This window comes from Lathyrus oleraceus, chromosome 7, assembly GCF_024323335.1.
Source record: "Lathyrus oleraceus cultivar Zhongwan6 chromosome 7, CAAS_Psat_ZW6_1.0, whole genome shotgun sequence".
Taxonomy (NCBI): Eukaryota; Viridiplantae; Streptophyta; class Magnoliopsida; order Fabales; family Fabaceae; genus Lathyrus; species Lathyrus oleraceus.
The window spans coordinates 487,385,079-487,406,279 of record NC_066585.1 but is presented as its reverse complement, the minus strand read 5'-3'; the positions used below and the strand labels follow the sequence as shown (position 1 = coordinate 487,406,279).

General features: G+C 36.2%; 1 protein-coding gene and 1 non-coding gene across 2 annotated transcripts; one reads left to right on the top strand and one right to left on the bottom strand.

The window, feature by feature from the left end:
- The first annotated feature begins 6,831 nt into the window (after nucleotides 1-6,831).
- Nucleotides 6,832-12,989, top strand: LOC127106058 (geranylgeranyl transferase type-2 subunit alpha 1). Its single transcript, XM_051043337.1, has 9 exons — nucleotides 6,832-6,997; nucleotides 7,106-7,237; nucleotides 7,319-7,475; nucleotides 7,618-7,778; nucleotides 7,876-7,980; nucleotides 9,014-9,790; nucleotides 9,910-10,090; nucleotides 11,494-11,677; nucleotides 12,467-12,989. Exons 2-9 carry the CDS (start codon nucleotides 7,122-7,124, stop codon nucleotides 12,853-12,855), a joined length of 2,070 nt encoding a protein of 689 aa, XP_050899294.1. The 5' UTR covers nucleotides 6,832-6,997; nucleotides 7,106-7,121; the 3' UTR covers nucleotides 12,856-12,989.
- Nucleotides 12,990-20,346: 7,357 nt separating this feature from the next.
- LOC127109397 (small nucleolar RNA R71) lies at nucleotides 20,347-20,453 on the bottom strand. The gene has a single exon (XR_007796696.1). It is a non-coding gene; the product is annotated as a small nucleolar RNA R71 (small nucleolar RNA).
- Nucleotides 20,454-21,201: the final 748 nt, after the last annotated feature.

Here is a 21,201-nt window from a genome sequence, read left to right as displayed (position 1 = left end):
TTGAACTCATATTTGTTGATATTTAGGGTCCTGCACCCATGGTTTCTATTGCTGGATTTAAATACCTACTCACCTGTGTAGATTCATTCACAAAGTATACTTGGATATTCTTAATGACACAAATGTCTGAAGTGACCTCCATATTCACCACCTTTATGACATATGTCACAAATAGTTCAAATTGATAAAGGAGGTGAATTTCAACCACTCCCTCCTATACTTGCCACACAAGGTATTATTCATAGTCTTACATGCCCATACACATATCATCAGAATGGGAATGTGGAAAGAAAACACAAACATGTGGTGGAAATAGGTCTCACACTTTTGGCTCAAGCATCCCTACCTCTAAAATTTTGGGATCATGATTTTCAAACAACAACTTATCTTATATATAGAATGCCATCCAATGTTCTAGAAATACAATCACCTTACCGAAGTTTGTATCAGTTTGACCCTGACTACAAATTTCTCAAAGTGCTTGGATATGTATGTTACCCATACCCTAGGCCCTACAACCCTCATAAATTTACCTATCACACCAAGGAATGCCTATTTTTCAGATACTTTACACACCACAAGGGTTACAAGTGTATGACACATGATGGAAAGATTTACATCTCAAAGGATGTCATCTTTAATGAAATAAGTTTCCCATACACCACCTTGTTCACCAAGGTGACACCTCCATCCCCATCTCACACTCAGATTTCTGCCCCAATTCCCCTTTCATTCTCTCCATGCACTTCTCAACCTTCCAATCCTGATCCTCAGTCCTCAAAGACCAATACCTTGGCCCTTACAACCCCTCACCAATAAAACTCCCCATCTACATCTCATAATCCCCTCCTACACCAATCTTCCTCCTCTACTATTTCATTACCAAGTCATACTCCACCTCACTCAAACCACTCATTATCAGCCTCAGCCTCAGAACAACTACCTTCACCTCACCTTTATCCCTAAAACTCTCATCTTATGATCACAAGGGCCAAACATGGCATTGTGCAACCTATACTTCACCCTAATCCTCTCTTGACTGAACTTGAACCAACATCCTACAAACTCGCCATAAAGCATCCTAAATGGCTTGAAGCCATTAAAGCTAAACCTAATGCCCTTCTACATAACAAAACTTGGACCCTCACCACTATTCCTCCCAACAGAAGAGCAATTGGATGCAAATGGGTCTTTAGGATCAAACAAAATCGTGATGTTTCCATCTTGAAATACAAGGCCCGATTGGTGGCCAAAGTATTCCACTAAGCCCAAGGCTTTTATTTTCAGAAGACCTTCTCTCCAGTAGTCAAACCATTCACAACCAGAATTGTTCTAACTCTGGCTCTATCTAGACAGTGGCAAATCACCCAACTAGATGTCAATAATGCATTTTCAAATGGCATTTTAATTGAAGAAGTTTACATGCAACAACCTCCTGGGTTTGTTCGACCTAGCTCTGATCTCTTATGCAAGCTTAACAAAGCTATATATGGGCTGAAACAGGCACTCAAGGCATGGTTTGAAAGACTCTTCATTGCATTACATCAACTTTGTTTCATTACTAGCAAGTGTGATCCTTCCCTGTTTACTTTGACTACACCCTCATATACTATCTTCATGTTAGTTTATGTGGATGACATTGTTGTCACAGGGAACTCTCCCAGCCAAATTCACACCCTAGTCACCAAGCTCAATACTCAATTCTCCCTCAAACAACTTGGCACCCTAAACAATTTTTTGGGCATTGAAGTTACTAAAACTCCTCAAGGGGGTCTATTTCTGTCTCAAACCAAATACATTAGGCATCTATTGGCCATAACCAATATGAGTGAGGCTAAGAGTCTTTCTTCTCCCATGGTATCCAATCTAAAACTCATTAGGGAAATATCAAACCATCTTTCATACCCTACTTATTACAGGCTAGTGGTTAGAGCATTAAAATATGCTACCATTACCAGACCATAAATTCGTTTTTCTGTCAATAATGTCTGTCAATTCTTGGCTCAACCTATGCAAAGCCATTGGGTACCTGTCAAAAGAATACTGAGATACCTCAGAGGAACTATCCATAATGGTTTATAGTTTCAACCAACTAATCCTTACCACTCTATCTCCATCACAACTTTTTCTGATGCTGACTAGGGCTCGAACCCTGATGATAGAAAATCCACATCAGGGTCATGCATTTATCTTGGAGCAAATATAGTTTCTTGGTGGTCAAAGAAACAAACCCTTGTAGCCAAATCTAGCACAAAGGTGAAATACAAAAGTTTGGCTTGCACTACATATGAGGCTCTTTGGCTTCAATCGTTGCTCTCAGAATTGCAAATTACCTCTTTATCCCTACTCTTCACTGTGACAACTTCAGTAGTGTGGCCTTGTCTCACAATCCTATACTTCATGCTAAAACTAAGCACATGGAGTTATACATATTTTTTCTTAGGGAAAAAGTCCTCAATAAAACCTTTTCTGTCAAGCACATATCGACAAACCTACAGAATGCAGATATTCTAACTAAACCTCTATCAACACTCAAATTTCTCACTCTCAGTGAGTCTCAAGGTCATAGACAAAACTAGACTCCAACAAGGATAATGCCTACCTCATGAGGCATTACCACTTGAGGGGAAAATATTAGAGTGTAACAGAGTGGTATAAGAGTGGGTTCAACTCAATTATGCCGAGCTGACAGTAGTCTAGATAAGAGATCTCAGTCAGTTATTCTGAATTGAGATATGTGTAACAAACTCAGATCTGTTATGCTGAGATGGCACCAGTGCTATGCTTGATATAAATAGATCTCTCTCTCTTGTAATATTTAGTTAAGAATTCTGTTAATAACAAACTCTTCTCTAATATGATCTATTCATCAAACTCTATTATATCAAGCCTGTGGATTTTACTAATTACAACTAGTTTTTTAGCATTTAAAATTTCCTATTCCTTATTCAATGAATCAAATTTATTTGATAATGTTTTGAGAATTTTTCAGATAACATCATCTAGAGAATCTTTAGTACCATATTGCTACTACTATAAAGACGCGGCATAAGTAGATACTAGTTATGTTTGTCTATGATTACAAAATCTATCGCTGTCACGGATGGGATTGTTGGTGTAAGCCCTAGAGGCCAATACTTTTGGTACTTGTATCGAATTATTTATTAATAATAAAAGGCATTTTCTTTATTATGGTTGATTAATAAAGTCCCTGGAATAGATAGTCCGTTTAATGTATTAAGTGTGACTTAATCATGAGAGCACATTAAACATAAGGACACTATTCTTAAAGTATCCGTAGTCGAGCTTTATTGTGAAGTGGGATAACATTAAAGCATTAAGACTATTATGTTTGTAGACTGATGATCACATCTCATGGATCATGGATAAAGAGTTATCAAGTCTTAAACATAGGTATGAATATTAAGAGTAATATTTATACCGGATTGACCCGCTATGAGAATACTATATAGAAAGTTATGCAAAGTGTCATAAGTTATTCTCATGGTGATAATGGTGTATACCACTCTTCGACCTGAAACCACTATGGATCCTAGATGTAGAGTCGAGTGCTTTATTGCTGATCCAACGTTGTCCGTAACTGGATAACCATAAAGACAGTTTATGGGTACTCCACAAAGCATGCTGAGGGACATGAGTGTCCTAGATGGAATTTGTCCATCCTGCGTAACAGGATAAATGTCTATGGGCCCAATATTGAACTGGACAAGGATGACACGGTCTATACCTTGTGTTCAATATAGACATAAGGGCAAAAGGGTAATTATACACATAATTATTATCACAGGAGGTTTTGTCAGATCATATGACATTTTCGTGACTTGGGTAGCAGTGATGTGTTGCTAGATACCGCTCACTGTTTATTATGTTAAATGTGTGATTTAATATAATTGCCAATGTCGCGAAAACCTACAGGGTCACACACAAAGGACGGATTGATGAGAAATAGAGTAACTAAGGAACACCGTAAGGTACGGTGCACTTAAGTGGGAGACGAAATATGGTAAGGTACCAAATACTTAAGTGTTTTTGGCATATTATTGTTGGTGTAAGCCCTAGAGGCCAATACTTTTGGTACTTGTATCGAATTATTTATTAATAATAAAAGGCATTTTCTTTATTATGGTTGATTAATAAAGTCCCTGGAATAGATAGTCCGTTTAATGTATTAAGTGTGACTTAATCATGAGAACACATTGAACATAAGGACGTTATTCTTAAAGTATCCGTAGTCGAGCTTTAGTGTGAAGTGGGATAACATTAAAGCATTAAGACTATTATGTTTGTAGACTGATGATCACATCTCATGGATCATGGATAAGGAGTTATCAAGTCTTAAACATAGGTATGAATATTAGGAGTAATATTTATACCGGATTGACCCGTTATGAGAATACTATATAGAAAGTCATGCAAAGTGTCATAAGTTATTCTCATGGTGATAATAGTGTATACCACTCTTCGACCTGAAACCATTATGGATCCTAGATGTAGAGTCGAGTGCTTTGTTGCTGATCCAACGTTATCCGTAACTGGATAACCATAAAGATAGTTGATGGGTACTCCACGAAGCATGATGAGGGACATGAGTGTCCTAGATGGAATTTGCCAATCCTGCGTAACAGGATAAATGTCTATGGGCCCAATATTGAACTGGACAAGGGTGACACGGTCTATACCTTGTGTTCAATATAGACATAAGGGCAAAGGGGTAATTATACACATAATTATTATCACAGGAGGTTTTGTCAGATCACATGACATTTTCGTGACTTGGGTAGCAGTGATGTGTTGCTAGATACCGCTCACTGTTTATTATGTTAAATGCGTGATTTAATATAATTGCCAATGTCGCGAAAACCTATAGGGTCACACACAAAGGACGGATTGATGAGAAATAGAGTAACTAAGGAACACCGTAAGGTACGATGCACTTAAGTGGAAACGAAATATGGTAAGGTACCAAATACTTAAGTGATTTTGGCATATTATGAGATATGGGCAAAATACACTTAAGTGGGCTTTTTAGCTTGAAGCCCACACAAGTGGTTCTATAAATAGAACCCCTTGGGTAGAAGCATTGTCACTCCACTCCACTCAAACAGAAATTCAAGTAGAGACTTGGAATTTTGTTTCCCTCTTTCTCTCACTCAAAGCCTTCATTCATAACAGCTAGCACTGCGATTGAAGGAATCCGTTCGTGTGGACTGAGTAGAGACGTTGTCATCGTTCAACGTTCGTGATCGCCCCGTGGATCTGTATCAAAGGTTTTGATCATTATCAAAGATCTGCACCAAAGGTTTGAATCGTCACAAGAGGTAACGATTCTATCACTGATCATGCCCATTCGAAAGGATCACTAAATGGAGAAATTTTTAAATTCCGCTGCGCCTTGAATGGCAATTCTCCTTCAATTATGAGATATGGGCCAAAATACACTTAAGTGGGATTTTTAGCTTGAAGCCCACACAAGTGGTTCTATAAATAGAACCCCTTGGGTAGAAGCATTGTCACTCCACTGAGACTCAACTCAAGCGAAGAGTTGGAATTTCGTTTTTCTCTCTCTCTCTCTCTCTCACTCAAAGCCTTCATTCGTACCAGCTAGCATTGAGATTGAAGGAATTCGTTCGTGTGGACTGAGCAGAGACGTTGTCATCGTTCAACGTTCGTGATCGCTCCGTGGATCTGTATCAAAGGTTTTGAACGTTACAAGAGATCTGCACCAAAGGTTTGAATCGCCACAAGAGGTAACGATTCTATCACTGATCATGCCCATTCGTAAAGATCATTAAAGGAGAAATTTTTGAATTCCGCTGCGCCTTGGATGGCAATTCTCCTTCAGGGGTCCATTGAGAATTTACTGTGGGTGCAAATGCTAGACCTTAGCCACAACGAACTACAATCAATTGAAGGTATTCCATAATTTGTAAATTTTCTATATCTTAGCTTTTCCCTCCACTCAAACACCACTATAGTTTTACGTTATTATTACTGGTATGATCATTAACATAGCCTCTAGTATGCCATTAGACCTTATTGCGCAATTTTAACTCTATTCTGTTTTCTCATTGTAAAAAGTGCGGAGAATTAATTGGCCCATTACCTAGCTATAGATGCAATCTAAAAGGAGGATAGAATTTGGATAGAGGATATCCCCTCTTTTTGTTTGCAAAATTTTGTTTCTGATATGACCTCCTTAGTTTCTTCAATATATTTGCTTTTATTTTAAAAAATAGTAATATGCCATTGTGCTCGATTTTTTATTTATTTTACCATCCACTTTTTGCGAACCCAAGTTTTAATGAGAATATTGATGTTAGTGGTTGAACGAAAATTAAAAAAATGTGTTTGATCTCTGTCACTCCCCAATTTCTATAAATCCAAAGTGCCAAAAATGATCGATCGATCATTTATCAACATTTTTGAATGGAAGAAGATTGAATCAACCAAGAGATTCATCTATGAATGATTTGAAATGATGAAGATGGATGAACCAAACAATCATAAAAGATGAACACAAGTTGGAATAAAAAAGAAATAAAAATTATTAGTTAGATGTTAATTTACATTAAAGATTAAATCAAATTAAAGTGTTAACAAAGTGCAAAGTACAAATGAAAAATAGCATTGTAATAATAAGAGGAAAAAAAAACAAAATAACAAAGGAAAAGCAAAGGAGCAGGGGGTGTATGCTGGAATGAAGATGCAGGAAGTGGTTTGGTCGCTTCTAGGCCTGGATAAGGCCCAAGAAACTCAAACTATGCCTGAGGGGGTGTTTGTAGCATACTTGAGGTGTAGTGATGATGCATAACGGGCCTAAAGCCTTCCAGGCCCAAACATGCAGCAACAACAAGAAGAAATCAGCCAAGTCAGACGCGAGCTTGACTCGATCCCTGAAAATGCGAACTCACTCCATCCATGAAAACATGAACTTGACTCCATCCATGGAAACATGAATTCACCCACCTAAATCCCAGTGAGCCTCACAAAACCCCTTTGAATATTTTAATTCTTTTCAATTCACCTCAACTACGTTACTATAACACTAATTTCATTTCATTTTCCTGTGCAATTTTCATCGTAGCGACTGTATTTGAAAAATGCACGGTCAACCTCGCAAATCGTTGAAGCAAGAAGACGAATCACTTTTATCAGCCAAAGCCGAAAAGCTTCGTGCACTTCAATCTCAGTTCTTCGCCAATCACCGCAATCGCATGTATGTTGCTGATTCTTTCTTCTCTTTCGCTTACTGATTTTCGTTTTCTTTTTGTTTTGATTTGGATGAATCTGGTTGCAGATATACCCAAGAAGCGTTAGATTTGTCCGCAAAGCTTCTTGAGGGTAATCCAGAGTGTTACACTGCTTGGAATTACAGAAAACTCGCTGTTCAACACAATCTCTCTCGATCGGATCCCAATTATGTCGCATATCTCTTCGATCAGGAACTCAAATTGGTGAGAATTTGTTTTACTTTCAACTGATTGAATTGAATAACATAGATTTAGTTGTTTTTTTTTGAAGTTAAACAATTATTGTACTTGATTGCAAAATGTGGAATCGTGGTTGGTTATTTTTTGTGGATTTTGTATTGTTTAGGTGGAGAATGCGTTGAGGAAGAATTACAAGTCCTATGGTGCTTGGTATCATAGAAAATGGGTGCTCAGCAAGGGGCATTCATCTATAGATAATGAATTGCGCCTTCTTAATGGTTTTCAGAAGGCTGATTCGCGAAATTTTCATGCTTGGAATTACCGAAGGTTTATTATTTCTCCCTTTGATGTCATATTTTTTATAATAGGAAAAAGTTGCAATTTAAGAGACTTTTGGCCGTTTTTGGTTTGATATTGCTTTCAGGTTTGTTACTTCACTGATGAAAAGATCAGATGAAGATGAGCTGATATACACAGAGGAAGTGATAGGGGAGAATTTTAGTAACTACTCTGCATGGCATAATAGAAGGTATCCTAAAATCTTACTCTTTCATAAACTTTTTCATTCATTTGTCATAATATTTACATCTGTAGCTCTTCTCAATAACAGGTTGCAATCTCTGACTGAGTATACAATTAGAACTTAGAACATACCTTTTCTTGCAGAGTAAATTTGTGAGATACCCTTGAGTATACAATTAGAACTTAGTTTTATTCATACTATTGATACAAGGGTAAAGGGGAAAATTTCTACATTTAACATTCTCCCAAAAACAATAGATAGAAATCGATGTGCTAAATTTAAGGTTGAATTATGGTTGAATGATATTGTGATCTAAGTGAATTAATTTGAGGTATGGTTGAATGATTCAGTCCTATTCTTAAAATGTGGTACTGTCAAATTACTTCATTTGAATACAATGCATCCAACATGCGTATATTTTTTGTTATATTCTCTTGCCACATTCATTTTATTTTTGCTATTACTAAGAGAGTTTGAGTTCCTGATTTCTCTTAAGAGATGTTAGTTATAATATATTTTTTTAACGGAAATGGGAAGCCATACACCCACCTGATTTCCACATGCATTCAAATATGTTCATGGCTTCAATGTTTATAGTTAGTTGTATGTAACAAATATGCATTGCAAACTTGTAGTGTTTGTTTTAATGTGATTAGGTTCTTTTTCCTCCATGTTTGTTCTCTAATACATACAGGTATATCTTAGGCAACAACTTTAGTTTAGATTTATCCCTTTCATCCCTTAATTTTTGGTCTAACACCCACCCTTTCTTTTATTAACATATAGGGTTTATAAATTTGGGAGATATTTTGACAACCTTATGAGAAATATTTTGACAGTGCAAGGAAGTTTATGGCCCGTGTGTACTCCACAAAGATCATATGTACTATGTTTTTATAGTAACAACTCTTTGTTTGGTTTTCATTCAGTATTTTCTTGTTGTGATTAATTCAATAACATTCTTTAAGATTTTATTTTAACGTGACTCTTGAGTAACTAATTATATTAATACATATGCCATTCCTTTGATAAATTTCAGTGTACTTTTATCTAATTTATTTAAAAGAAAGGCCGAAGAATTCCCCCTTGAAGAAAAAGTTTTGCAAGAGTATGAGCATGTCCGCAGTGCTATTTTTACTGATCCAGCAGATCAGAGTGGCTGGTTTTATCATCTTTGGCTAATTGATCTAACAGTGAAAAATTATGCTCCTCTCCTTGTTTCATCTTGGCCATCTCATGGATCTAGTATAACCCTAAATGGAAACAATTGTATAGATGGATGTGGTTTATCTCTATTGAATAGCACACTATCAGACACTAGAACACTTCCAGTGATTCTATATTTCAATCAAGCTGTTGAAGGCGTCAACCTGTCTACAGTAACTGTTAAATCTGAACACTTGAAGGAAGATCTTGTTTGGAAACCACTTATAACAAATAACTCGAGTACTGCTCAAGTTTGGGGTGCGTACCTAAACCTTGGTAATATGGAGCTCGAACAATCAAAAACTTACTCTATAGAGATTGCTATTGGACACTCTATGGGTATTGTATCTTCAAATGGATATCAGTATGGGGATCCTTCCCAAATTGCCTTTAAATTGTGTGTACAGAGTGCTTGTACCAAACCTGTTGAAGAACAAGGTGGAAAGTTGACTTCATGGAAGGACAATAATTTCCAAAAGATTGATCATTTTGAAGACTCAGATTCCACTGTAACCGCTGATCTCCATATTCCAACAACTTCCTATTGGTGCATGAAGGCAATTGAAGAAGAAATAACTAATTTTCGGGAATTATTGTCTGAAGATGCATGGTAAGGTGGATTCCTGAAATGTATGGCTTTATGGTTTTAAAGGCCACCGAGTTCGTTCTTTTCCCATATTTTCCAGTTATATTTCAATATATGATATTGTGCTTTTTTGATTTTTGTAGTAAAATTGGAAAGCTTTCACTTGCTAGACTTTTGACTGCTCTTGATTTGTCAACGCATCAACATGACAAAAGAAAAAACCACACTGAAGAAGTTCTTAAACTTTACACTGATTTGGTGGAGTTGGATCCAACACATTCGCTATACTACAAGGATGAGCATAGTCTGGTATTACTTCAGCAGGTAATTTACTCTTTTTCCGTATTGAGCATCTTTTAGTGTGTTTAGTTTTAATGAATTTTCTGAAAGAAAAAAAAACTAAGGATTTTCTACGATTCTCATCTGAATATGCGAAAAACTGTTGATGCCAAAATACTTTACTACCAACTTCGTGCTTGAGTTCTCAAGTTGAATGTAATTCTCAACTTCTTTTTTTTTTTAATGATCAACTATATTTTCAATGAAAGTGCACTTGAATTTCGAAGCTTTTATGAAGCAACACTAGTGTAATTTTAGATTTACAACTACCTTTATAGTATTGCAAATTTTCTATTCCTTCCATGATAAATCAAATTTATTTGTTCATGTTGAGGTTTGTCAATTTATTAAAATTTTCATCAAGTCATCTGGAGCTTATATAATTTGTACTTGGAGAGATGACTGTTATAAACTTCGATCTAAGAATGATGAGTAACCCCTGCAAAACAACAATTGAACACACCGACAAAAATTTGACATGAAAGAAATCATGACATATCAATAAAATAAGAAGTCGTGTGGTGTTAGTCTAAGGCATGAGAAATCACATTGTCCAGGACTTATTTGCATGAAGTATAAACTTCACATGAATCATGATACAATATGCTTATTCCGAAAAGGGTCAAATAAACCCCATATAATTGCGTGGTACTTTTTTTGTACAAACACTAAGACCCTCCTCCATTTCAACCACCCAATTTGAATTCGATTGTTTACATATCCTTGTATTTTTCCATCATTTTGTCTATCATTCAACTATTGTCAAAAAATGTTAAGTATCAATGCATAAGAATCATCGAAGACTAAGAAGATTTGACACAAGAAAATACAAAAAGAGCATGTAAACTACATAGGGAGTATGCAAAAGGAAGATAAAGTATTGTTAACGAGTTAGAGTGTTATACTAAATCAAGAATAAGATAAGGAATAAAAGGAATAAGGCAAAAGAGGGGAGAAGTACGCAAGGTTTATACCAAAACTCAAATGATAGAAAGCATTTTTAAGATAAGGGGCTGTGTGACTAGGCCTGTTATTTATGCTCCGCGCACAACTATATAATGGTCTGTTTGAATGATAGATGGGAGCATCTGTGCCTTGTACATGTACAGCAGGTAATTTACTCTTTCTGTGATTCTTATCTGGATATGAGGGGAAAAAATACCTTAGAACCAACTCCGTGCTTGAGTTCTCAGATTGAATGTAATTTTCTACTTGTTTTTTTTTTTGGGTAAACTATTTTTTCTATGAAGATGCATTTGAATTTAAAAACCTTTATGAAGCATCACCTATGCATTTTACTAATTACAACTAATTTTTTAGTATTTCAAATTTTCTATTACTTATTCAATGAATCAATTTTGTTTGTTCATGTTTTGAGGATTCTGCAGATAACATCATCTAGAGAATCTTTACTACCATATTGCCACTACTATAAAGATGCGACAGAAGCAAATACTAGTTATGTCTGTCTACGATTACAAAATCTATCGCTGTCACGGATGGGGTCCATTGAGAATTTACTGTGGGTGCAAATGCTAGACCTTAGCCACAACGAACTACGATCAATTGAAGGTATTCCATAATTTGTAAATTTTCTATATCTTAGCTTTTCCCTCCACTCAGACACCACTATAATTTAGCCTTATTATACTGACTATGGTCATTAACATAGACCTAATGTGCCATTAGGTCTTATTGCCCAATTTTAGCTCTATTCTGTTTTCTCATTGTAAACGGGCTGGTAATCAATTGGCCCATTGCCTAGCTATAGATGCAATCTAAAAGGAGGATAGAATTTAGATAGAGAATATCCCCTCTTTTTGTTTGCAAAATTTTGTTTCTGATCTGACCTTAGTTTCTTCAGTATGTTTCTTTTTATTCAAAAAAATAGTAATGTGCCATTGTGCTTGATATTCTATTATTTTTACAATCCACTTTTTGCAAACCCAAGTTTTAATGAGAATATTGATGTTAGTGGTTGAACGGAAATTAATAAATTTACTTTCATCACTTTCATGGAATATCTATAAACCCAACATTAAACAAGACAACGTCTTTGAGCTATTTTGCAAGGAAAATAAATCCTGCAGGTCTCTCTAGTTTATAGGTCATGCATCCCCTTGGCTACTCATTTTTGGTAATTTTAGCTTCTGGCATTGTATTTCATCGCATTCATACAATATCAATAAACCCAACTATATTCAAACAGGATGCTGTCTTTCAAGTTATTATGCAAATAATTTAAATCCTGCAAGTTCTCTAGCATAGGTTATATACCTGTTTAATCGTTTTTTGAAAATTTTAGCTACTGTTATTGTTTCTAAAAGTCGAAAGAGAGACTCATGCTGAATTTTTTGACAGGGTTGGAAGCTATGCAACTTCTATCTTCCTTAAATCTGAGTCATAACAAATTTGGTAGTTTTACTGCTCTGGAGCCTCTCAGATCACTCAAGTCACTTAAAGTGTTGGATATCTCTTATAATGAGTTAGGCTCTCACTCGATTGACACAAGAAGATACTTATGCTCTTCTCCTTTAGCAAACACTGAAGCATTTGACTGGGACCGTTTTGAAATTCTTTGCGGCAGTTTTAGTTCCACAAAGTTTTGGGAAGCTTTCTTGATATTTGAAAGCTTGAACTTGACAGATTTGAACGTAACAGGAAATGCAGTTGCTGATGAGAACTTCACGTCATTTATTGGCAAAGTTTTGCCTACACTAAAGTGGCTAAATAGTGAAGAGTTATCTTGACGTTTATTGGTTTTTAAGGATGCAGTTTTATGTTTGTGGTGTAAAGGTCATTTCTTTAACGGTATTACTTTTGGTCCTTGTTGCATCACAGGTGCTGGATTGATATTGATAGATATTGATAGCATGATTAAACATGTTATAGTGTGTAACTTTTTTTACTCAGTATTAGCACCAAATTAGGTCTCTGATTAGTGATATTTAAATATCACTCCATTGCCTTTTTCTCCATTGCTGAAACAAACCCAATAGACAGGGTTAGTGCCAGCTACAATTGATGCGATGGATCCTATTGTTGATGAAAAATATAGTTTCTAATAACTCTACGTTTGATCTATAAACAAAATACTTCTAATGAAACCCATTCGGTGATTCTATTAAATACCAGCCAATAGTCATGGTCAAAACTTGTTAAAGATTATTTTTATATTTCTATATTTAAAGTGAACATCAATGTAGTATAGTGGAGTAGATAAGGTGGCTCAAATATTATTACGGATTATTATTTTATTTTATTTAAAAGAAGTGAAAAGTGATATATGGGTTATCAACTACTAGTAACATACTAACATCCAAGTACTACTGCAGCATCACCATAGCAAATATGTATACTATATTACTACGAAAATAAAACTTAGATTCATACAAGCTTTCCACCTCAATTTCGCTTCTTCCGAAAAATAAAACAAGCTTATAAACTCAAGGAAAAACAAGCAAACAAAAAACACAATAAATAGAATTTACTTCTTTATCAGCATTAGTTGAGTAGTTAATTCTAGCATATACTCATCCTAGGAGTCTATATACTCATCCTAGGAGTCTATAATTGTCAATCATCACCCTTAAATTTATGTTCAAGTAGTTAATTCTAGCATATATTCATCCTAGGAGTCTATAATTGTCAATCATCACCCCCTAAATTTATGTTCAAGTCACCTCAACTACATTACTATTAGTTGAGTAGTTAATTCTAGCATATATTCATCCTAGGAGTCTATAATTGTCAATCATCACCCCTAAATTTATGTTAATTCTAACATATACATCCTAGGAGTTTATAATTATCAATCATCACCCCTAAATTTATGTTCAATTCAACTCTACTACGTTACTATTAGTTGAGTAGTTAATTCTAGCATATACTCATCCTAGGACTCTATAATTGTCAATCATCACCCCTAAATTTATGTTCAATTCACCTCAACTACGTTCCTATAATACTAATTTCATTTTATTTTTTTGTGTAATTTTTATTGTAGCAACTATATTTGAAAAATGCTAGGTCAATCTCGCAAACCATTGAAGCAAGAAGACAAATCCGTTTTATCAGCCAAAGCCGAAAAGCTTTGTGCACTTCAATCTCACTTTTTCGCCAATCACCGTAATCGTATGTATGATGTTGATTATTTCTTCTTTTTCGCTTACTATTTTCGTTTTCCTTTTGTTTTGATTTGGATGAATCTAGTTGCAGAAATACCCAAGAAGCGTTAGATTTATCCGCAAAGCTTCTTGAAGGTAATCCAGAGTGTTACACTGCTTGGAATTACAGAAAACTCGTTGTTCAACACAATCTCTCTTGATCGGATTCCAATTGTGTCGCATATCTCTTCGATCTGGAACTCAAATTGGTGAGAATTTGTTTTGCTTTCAAGTGATTGAATTGAATAATATAGATTTAGTTTTTTTTGAAGTTAAATAATTATTGTACTTGATTGCAAAATGTGGAATCGTGGTTGGTTATTTTTTGTGGATTTTGTATTATTTAGGTGGAGAATGCGTTGAGCAAGAATTTTTACAAGTCATATGGTGTTTGGTATCATAGAAAATGAGTGCTTAGCAAGGGACATTCATCTATAGATAATGAATTGCGCCTTCTTAATGGTTTTGAGAAGGCCGATTCGCAGAACTTTCATGCTTGGAATTATCGATGGTTTAATATTTCTCCCTTTGATGTCATATTTTTTATAATAAGAAAAGGTTACAATTTAATGGACTTTTGTCCCTGTTTGTTTTGATATTGCTTTCAGGTTTGTTACTTCACTAATGAAAATATCAGATGAGGATGAGCTGATATACACAGAGGAAGTGATAGGGGAGAATTTTAGTAATTACTCTGCGTGGCATAATAGAAGGTATCCGAAAAATTTACTCTTTCAAAGGGATATCTCAGTGATGGTTGACCATGTGTTGAGTGTTTTTTTCTATGTAATATGCTAATTTATTTACAAATGTTACATAGACAGTTGCATTCATCTGTCATAAACAGTTTCACCAGTGTCTTTGCAAAATATATCAAATTGTGATGTTTTAAGATGATGTTATATGATACTTTGTTTTATCCAGTATTTTGCTTACACACTGTTAGAAACTGAACATAGGTTGACGATTAGAGAAGAAGAAAGTGGTGATAGCACTGTAACTAACTCCTTTCATTTCATAACAGAAAGAGAAAGGTTCGACACAAAATAGTTAGGGTTAAGCTTATATAGATGAAGCTCAACTGTGCTGACTCAACACAGTTGTTTTACACATATACCTTTACTCTATATTACTATTACTTTAATATCTTCCCCTCAAGCCCTAGGCCACCTCTGAATAAGAAAGGACTTGTCTTGCACTTTAAGTTTGTCTCTGAGTTGCATGAACTTGAGAGGAGAGAGTAGCTTGGTGAAGAGATTTGTATACTGATAAAATGCAAGGATATGCTTCACAATAAGGCTCTTGCTCAACACTTTCTCCATGAGGAAGAAGATATCCAGTTCCATATGTTTGGTTTTGACATGAAGGATGGGATTGTGGGATAAAGCCAATGTGCTAAGTTTATCACATAGTAGAACAAGGGTGGTAAATGGCATCTTTAACTCTACCATAAGAGACTGAACCCATAACACTTCTGAGGCTGAGTTAGCTAAGCTTCTATACTTAGCTTTTGTACTAGAATTTTCCACCAAAGTTTGTTTCTTAGACGACCAAGAAACAAGGTTATGACCCAAAAATATGCAGGATCCAGAAGTGGATTTTCTATCCTCTAGATCACACCCCTCCCAGTTTGCATCAGAAAAAGTTGCTATAGATAAAGGGACTTGAGTGTTAGCACTTTGCAAGTGAAGACCATGATAGAAAGTCCCTCTGAGATATCTTAGGATTCTCTTTACAGTTGCCCAATGACTTTCTAAAGGATTAGATAGGAATTGACTGGCTTTATTAACATCATAACTTATCTCAGACCTGGTTATGGTGGCATACTGCAGTGCACCAACTATGGACACGTAGTATGTAGCATCCTGAAGAAAATCAGTGCCACGTTTGGTGAGTTTGAGACTTGAGATCATAGGTGTAAGAACTCCTTTTGCATCAATGAGTTTACCCTAGGCTAGAAGATCTTTAATGTATTTTGTTTGAGATAAGAATAGAGACTTATCCTTTTGATGAGAAACCTCAATGCCCAAGAAATACTCAAGTTCACCTAGCTGTTTGAGAGCAAATTGAGAATTCAATTTTGTGATCAGTTCCTTGATGTGAAATGGAGAGTTTCCAGTAACAATGATATCATCAACATACACTAATATAATGATAGTCTATGTGGGTGTGGCCAAAGTGAACAAAGAAGGATCACACCTACTGGAGGTAAACCCAAAGTTCCTGAGAGCTAGATTTAACCTTTCAAACCTGGCTCTAGGTGCATGTTTGAGGCCATAAATGACCTTATTGAGCTTGCAAACTAGGTGAGTTGAGTCACTACTTTCAAAATCAGGAGGTTGCTTCATGTATACTTCCTCTTGAAGTAAGCCATTGAGGAAGCATTGTTTACGTCTAATTGGGTGATATGCCACCTTTTTGAAACAACTATGGTAAGAATAATTATGATTGTGACATGCTTAACCACAGGGGAAAAAGTTCTAGTGAAATCAAACCCTTCTTATTGGTGAAACCCCTTTGCCACCAGCCTGGCCTTGTATTTATTGAGAGTTCCATTAGGATTTTGCTTGACTCTAAACACTCATTTACATCCTATATCCTTCCTATTATAGGGTAATGGAGTTAGGGTCTAAGTTTGATTGTTCAACAAGACTTTATACTCATCATTCATAGCTACCACCCACTTAGGATATTGTAAAGCAAACTTGTGTGAAGAGGGTTCTAGTTCAGATACTAGAATAGTGAAATGCAACCTAGGCTTGACTATACCATTCTTTCTTCTAGTAGTCATGGTATGAGTGTTCTGAGGATGTAATGGGGGTAAATTATGAGGTGACTGGCTGCTGGAACCAAGATCAGAAGAAAAGGATGGTAAACTGACAGAAGAGTTGTTAGTTGAATTAGAGGATGAATGAAGGATTGAGGTTGGGATGTTGTGAGGAGAACCTGGTGGGGACCGTGAGATGTTATTTGAAGGAGTGATTGAGTTAGAAGCTGACACAATATGAGAGTCACTGGAAGCCTGATTGGGAGAGCCAAAATTGTTACTTGGGAAGTGGTCAAAAGTTGCACTATGAGAGGTGGAATTGGTGTAAATGCTAGGTGATAAAGTGGAATTGGGTAGTGAATGTGGAGGTAAGATGGGAAAGGGTGCAGAGAGAATTGATGGAGGATTTTTAGATGGTAGAGAAGGCTCAGAGGTAAGCAAAGGATAATGGAATTCAGTTTCATTGAACAAGACGTCCTTGGAGATGTAAAGTCTTCCACTAGAATCAAGGCATTTAAAGCCTTTATGATTTGATGAGTAGCCTATAAAGATGCGTTCCTGAGAGTGAAAGTTGGACTTATTTAAGAGTAAGGCCTTAGGTGAAGGTAGCAAGCACAACCAAAGGCTTCGAGGTGCTTATAGTCAAGAACATTACCATAGAGCATTAAGTAAGGAGACTTCATGTCCAGTATAGGGGTTGGCATTCTATTAATTAAGTAGGTGGCAGTGGGGCAAGCATGGTCCCAAAATTTTAAAGGGAGACTTGCTTGGGCAAGCAAGGTAAGGCATGTTTCAACCACATGCATATGCTTCCTTTCTACAAACCAATTTCGGTGATGTGTGTGAGGACATGCCAACATGTAAGCAATGCCTTTTTATAAGAAACAATAAGGTAAGGGGCTTGAACTCACTGATAACATGAAATAGTATCACATTCTAGGACTCAATTTAATTAAATTATATTATTATTTACTTCAATTTATTTCATTTTATTAGATATTACGTAGTATTTTCTTTCTATTTATCTCAGGTGGTTTATTTGAAGCACAAGTAAAAAAGGAAGAAAAGGAGGTGCAAAAAGGAATGAAAAGAAGCAAATATCAAAAGCCAAAGCCCAGCCCAAAAAGCACAGGCGCTGTGCTTGTGACGAGCGTCACAAGGGCTGTGACGAGCGTCACGCTTTGCACACTCCTGTGACGAGTGTCACACATGGTGTGACGGACGTCACACCATTCCCCTATACTTTTGGCACCAGGAACGCAACAGACCACGTTGAAGCTACTTTCACGCTTGACCCTTTTACAACGTAATGGCTATATTTACGGAAAACCCTTGGAAGCAGTTGCAATAAGTATCAGTATAAATAGAGCTTTTTGGAAAGCTCTCGGTTCGACACTTTTTCCAGCTTTCTTTGCCATTTTCGCTTTTTCGCATTTTTTCTTTTCCAGCAGCTTAAGCATATTTTTACCGCAATACTTGTACGAGTTTTATATTGTTTTCCCTTGCAATTTCTATTTTCCTTTTTAGCATTTAGTTAATTCTTTTTCGCACAATAGTTTCTACACCGGAAACTATTGTGTACCTTTTACCGGATCTAACCTTACGTTAGAATCTAGTTTTTTATTCCCTCGCTTTTATTTTATTTCCCTGCCTGACTGAAGAATTCAAGAACAAATCCAACCGACCTGTGGTGGAGTGTTCAAGACTGCTATTTAATTTCTCAGGTTCTTAAATTATTGTTTGAATTTATATATGCCCTGTTTTACTGTGTATTTATATTATTTGCCTGAGATGAATCTGTTTATGCATGATAATTATTTAAGTCTGTTTAGCATGTCTGGCTGATTTACTTAGGTATCGGTATGTAGAGTAAGCGGAATGAAGGAATCAAAACCAAATTGGTTTAATTAAGTTTAAAATTAAAATCACTCTTTTTACGGTCTCAGTTTACAGGTTTAATAACAAGGTTTTTGTACGAAAGTAAAAGACATAAAGAAGTTAAAAGCAATAGAGCGAGAGTTTGAGTTTTTGACTGGACAGTGTAAATTGGACATTAATTTTAGATCAGGGCGAGAGCAATTTTTAGAGTTAATTAAATTCTAACCTTTTTCAAAAAGTATTTTTAAAGATTGAATGTGAGGACGAGAGTTAAGCATTTGAATTTAATTATATAACCTAAGTCAACAGAGCGAGAGTTTGAGATAAGGGTGTTTAAACGATTAGTGTTTTCTTAAAAAGAGTTTCTACGGATCCTATTGTTTTCAAAAAGTGGTTTTTGACTTAACTATAAGTGACAGCTACGTTAATATAAAATCATAGTTTATTCAACAGAGCGAGAGTTTGAGATAAAACTTTTAATCAATAGCGTCAACTGAAAAGATTTATTTTAAAACCAAGAAACCAACAAAGAATTGATTCCCTAATTACGACGAACTACATACCGATATCCGCTTATTAGATATTTATTTCAGATCTTATTTTAGTTTTAGCTTTTCCCCCAAACAATCAAAGCATTACCTGCCTTAGCTTTACGAAGTAACCTTAGATAACGGTATATCGATTCATAAGTCCCTGTGGGATCGATATCTTTTAAAACTACGCGATAGAACTGTGCACTTGCAGTTTGTACCCCAAATTCGACTCATAAAGTCGCGATCAAGTTTTTGGCGCCGTTGCCGGGGACTTTTATTTAGTCGATATCGTAACTCTTCTGTTACGCTGTAGAGACTAAGGCTTTTCTTTTTCTTTTCTTTCTTTCGTTGATTTGTATGCCACATACTCGCTCACAAGGCGAGCCGTTCTACTTACGAATCAACGATATCGAACTATATCTCCGAGTCTTACGACGAATTCGGGAATATCGTGCTGCAAACAATCTCCCTCCTGTTGAACTCCCTGATTTCAAAAATATTTTCCCTTCGATACCCGAGATGGCAGAACCAGCTCGTGCTCTTAGAGATTACGCCGCTCCATCGCAAGATGAACCGCATTCAAGTATTGCTCCACCCGCAATCGAAGCAAACAACTTTGAACTCAAACCTTCACTGTTGCAGGCAGTACAACAGAACCAATTCTCTGGAAATCCTACCGAGGATCCAAACCTTCATTTATCCGTATTTGTCCAATACGCTGATACTATTAAAGCTAATGGTGTCACTTCAGAGGCAATTCGACTTCGTCTTTTTCCTTTCTCATTAAGAGATAACGCTAGAAGATGGCTTCAATCTCTTCCTTCAAACTCAGTCACCACATGGAACGAGTTGAAGAAAGTTTTTCTTGCTCGATACTTTCCGCCAAGCAAAACAACTATGTTAAGAGCCCAGATAAATGGATTTAAATAGAAAGATAACGAGTCTCTTTTCGAAGCACGGGAAAGATACAAAGACATGATGAGACTTTGTCCACACCATGGTTTAGAAGACTGGTTAGTAATTCATACCTTCTATAATGGTCTCTTGTACAACACGAGGTTAACAATAGACGCCGTCGCAGGTGGTGCACTAATGAACAAACCTTATGCTGACGCTTACCAACTTATCGAAAGCATGGCTCAAAACCACTATCAGTGGGGAAGCGAACGAACAATGGTAGAAAAACCTCAAACGAAAACTGGCATGTACGAGATAAGTAACCTTGATCATGTTAATGCAAAAGTGGATGCTCTGGTCCAGAAAATTGAAAGTTTAAATGTATCACCTCCAACCACCGTAGTTGCCATAACTCAGAATTGCGAAGTCTGTGGAATCCAAGGTCACACTCCTGCAGATTGTCAACTCCTAACAGGAATCCAAGCGGAGCAAGTAAACTATGCTCAAGGAAGCCCCTACTCGCACACCTATAACTCAAATTGGAAGAATCATCCCAATTTTTCATATAAGAGTAATAATGCTTTATACGCACCTGGACAATCTCCAAATCAAGCCCCAGCTATACCTCCGGGATATCAGAAGCCGATCCCATCTACACCTAACAATAACGCCCCTAGGAAATCCAACTTGGAAATCATGATGGAAAACTTTATAGCTTCTCAACAGCAAACCAATAAAGATTTCTTAAACCAGAATGTACACACTGGCGAACAAATTAAACAACTAGCAAGTAAAGTAGATGCCCTGGCTACTCATAACAAAATGCTGGAAACGTAAATTTCACAAGTAGCTCAA

Bases quoted from the DNA above. Each gene is read 5' to 3' on its own strand.
- LOC127106058 (XM_051043337.1), top strand. From the start codon at position 7,122: ATGCACGGTCAACCTCGCAAATCGTTGAAGCAAGAAGACGAATCACTT. The intron at 10,091-11,493 runs GTAATTTACTCT...AGGATTCTGCAG, and splicing joins GTCTGGTATTACTTCAGCAG to ATAACATCATCTAGAGAATC. The intron at 11,678-12,466 runs GTATTCCATAAT...ATTTTTTGACAG, and splicing joins CGAACTACGATCAATTGAAG to GGTTGGAAGCTATGCAACTT.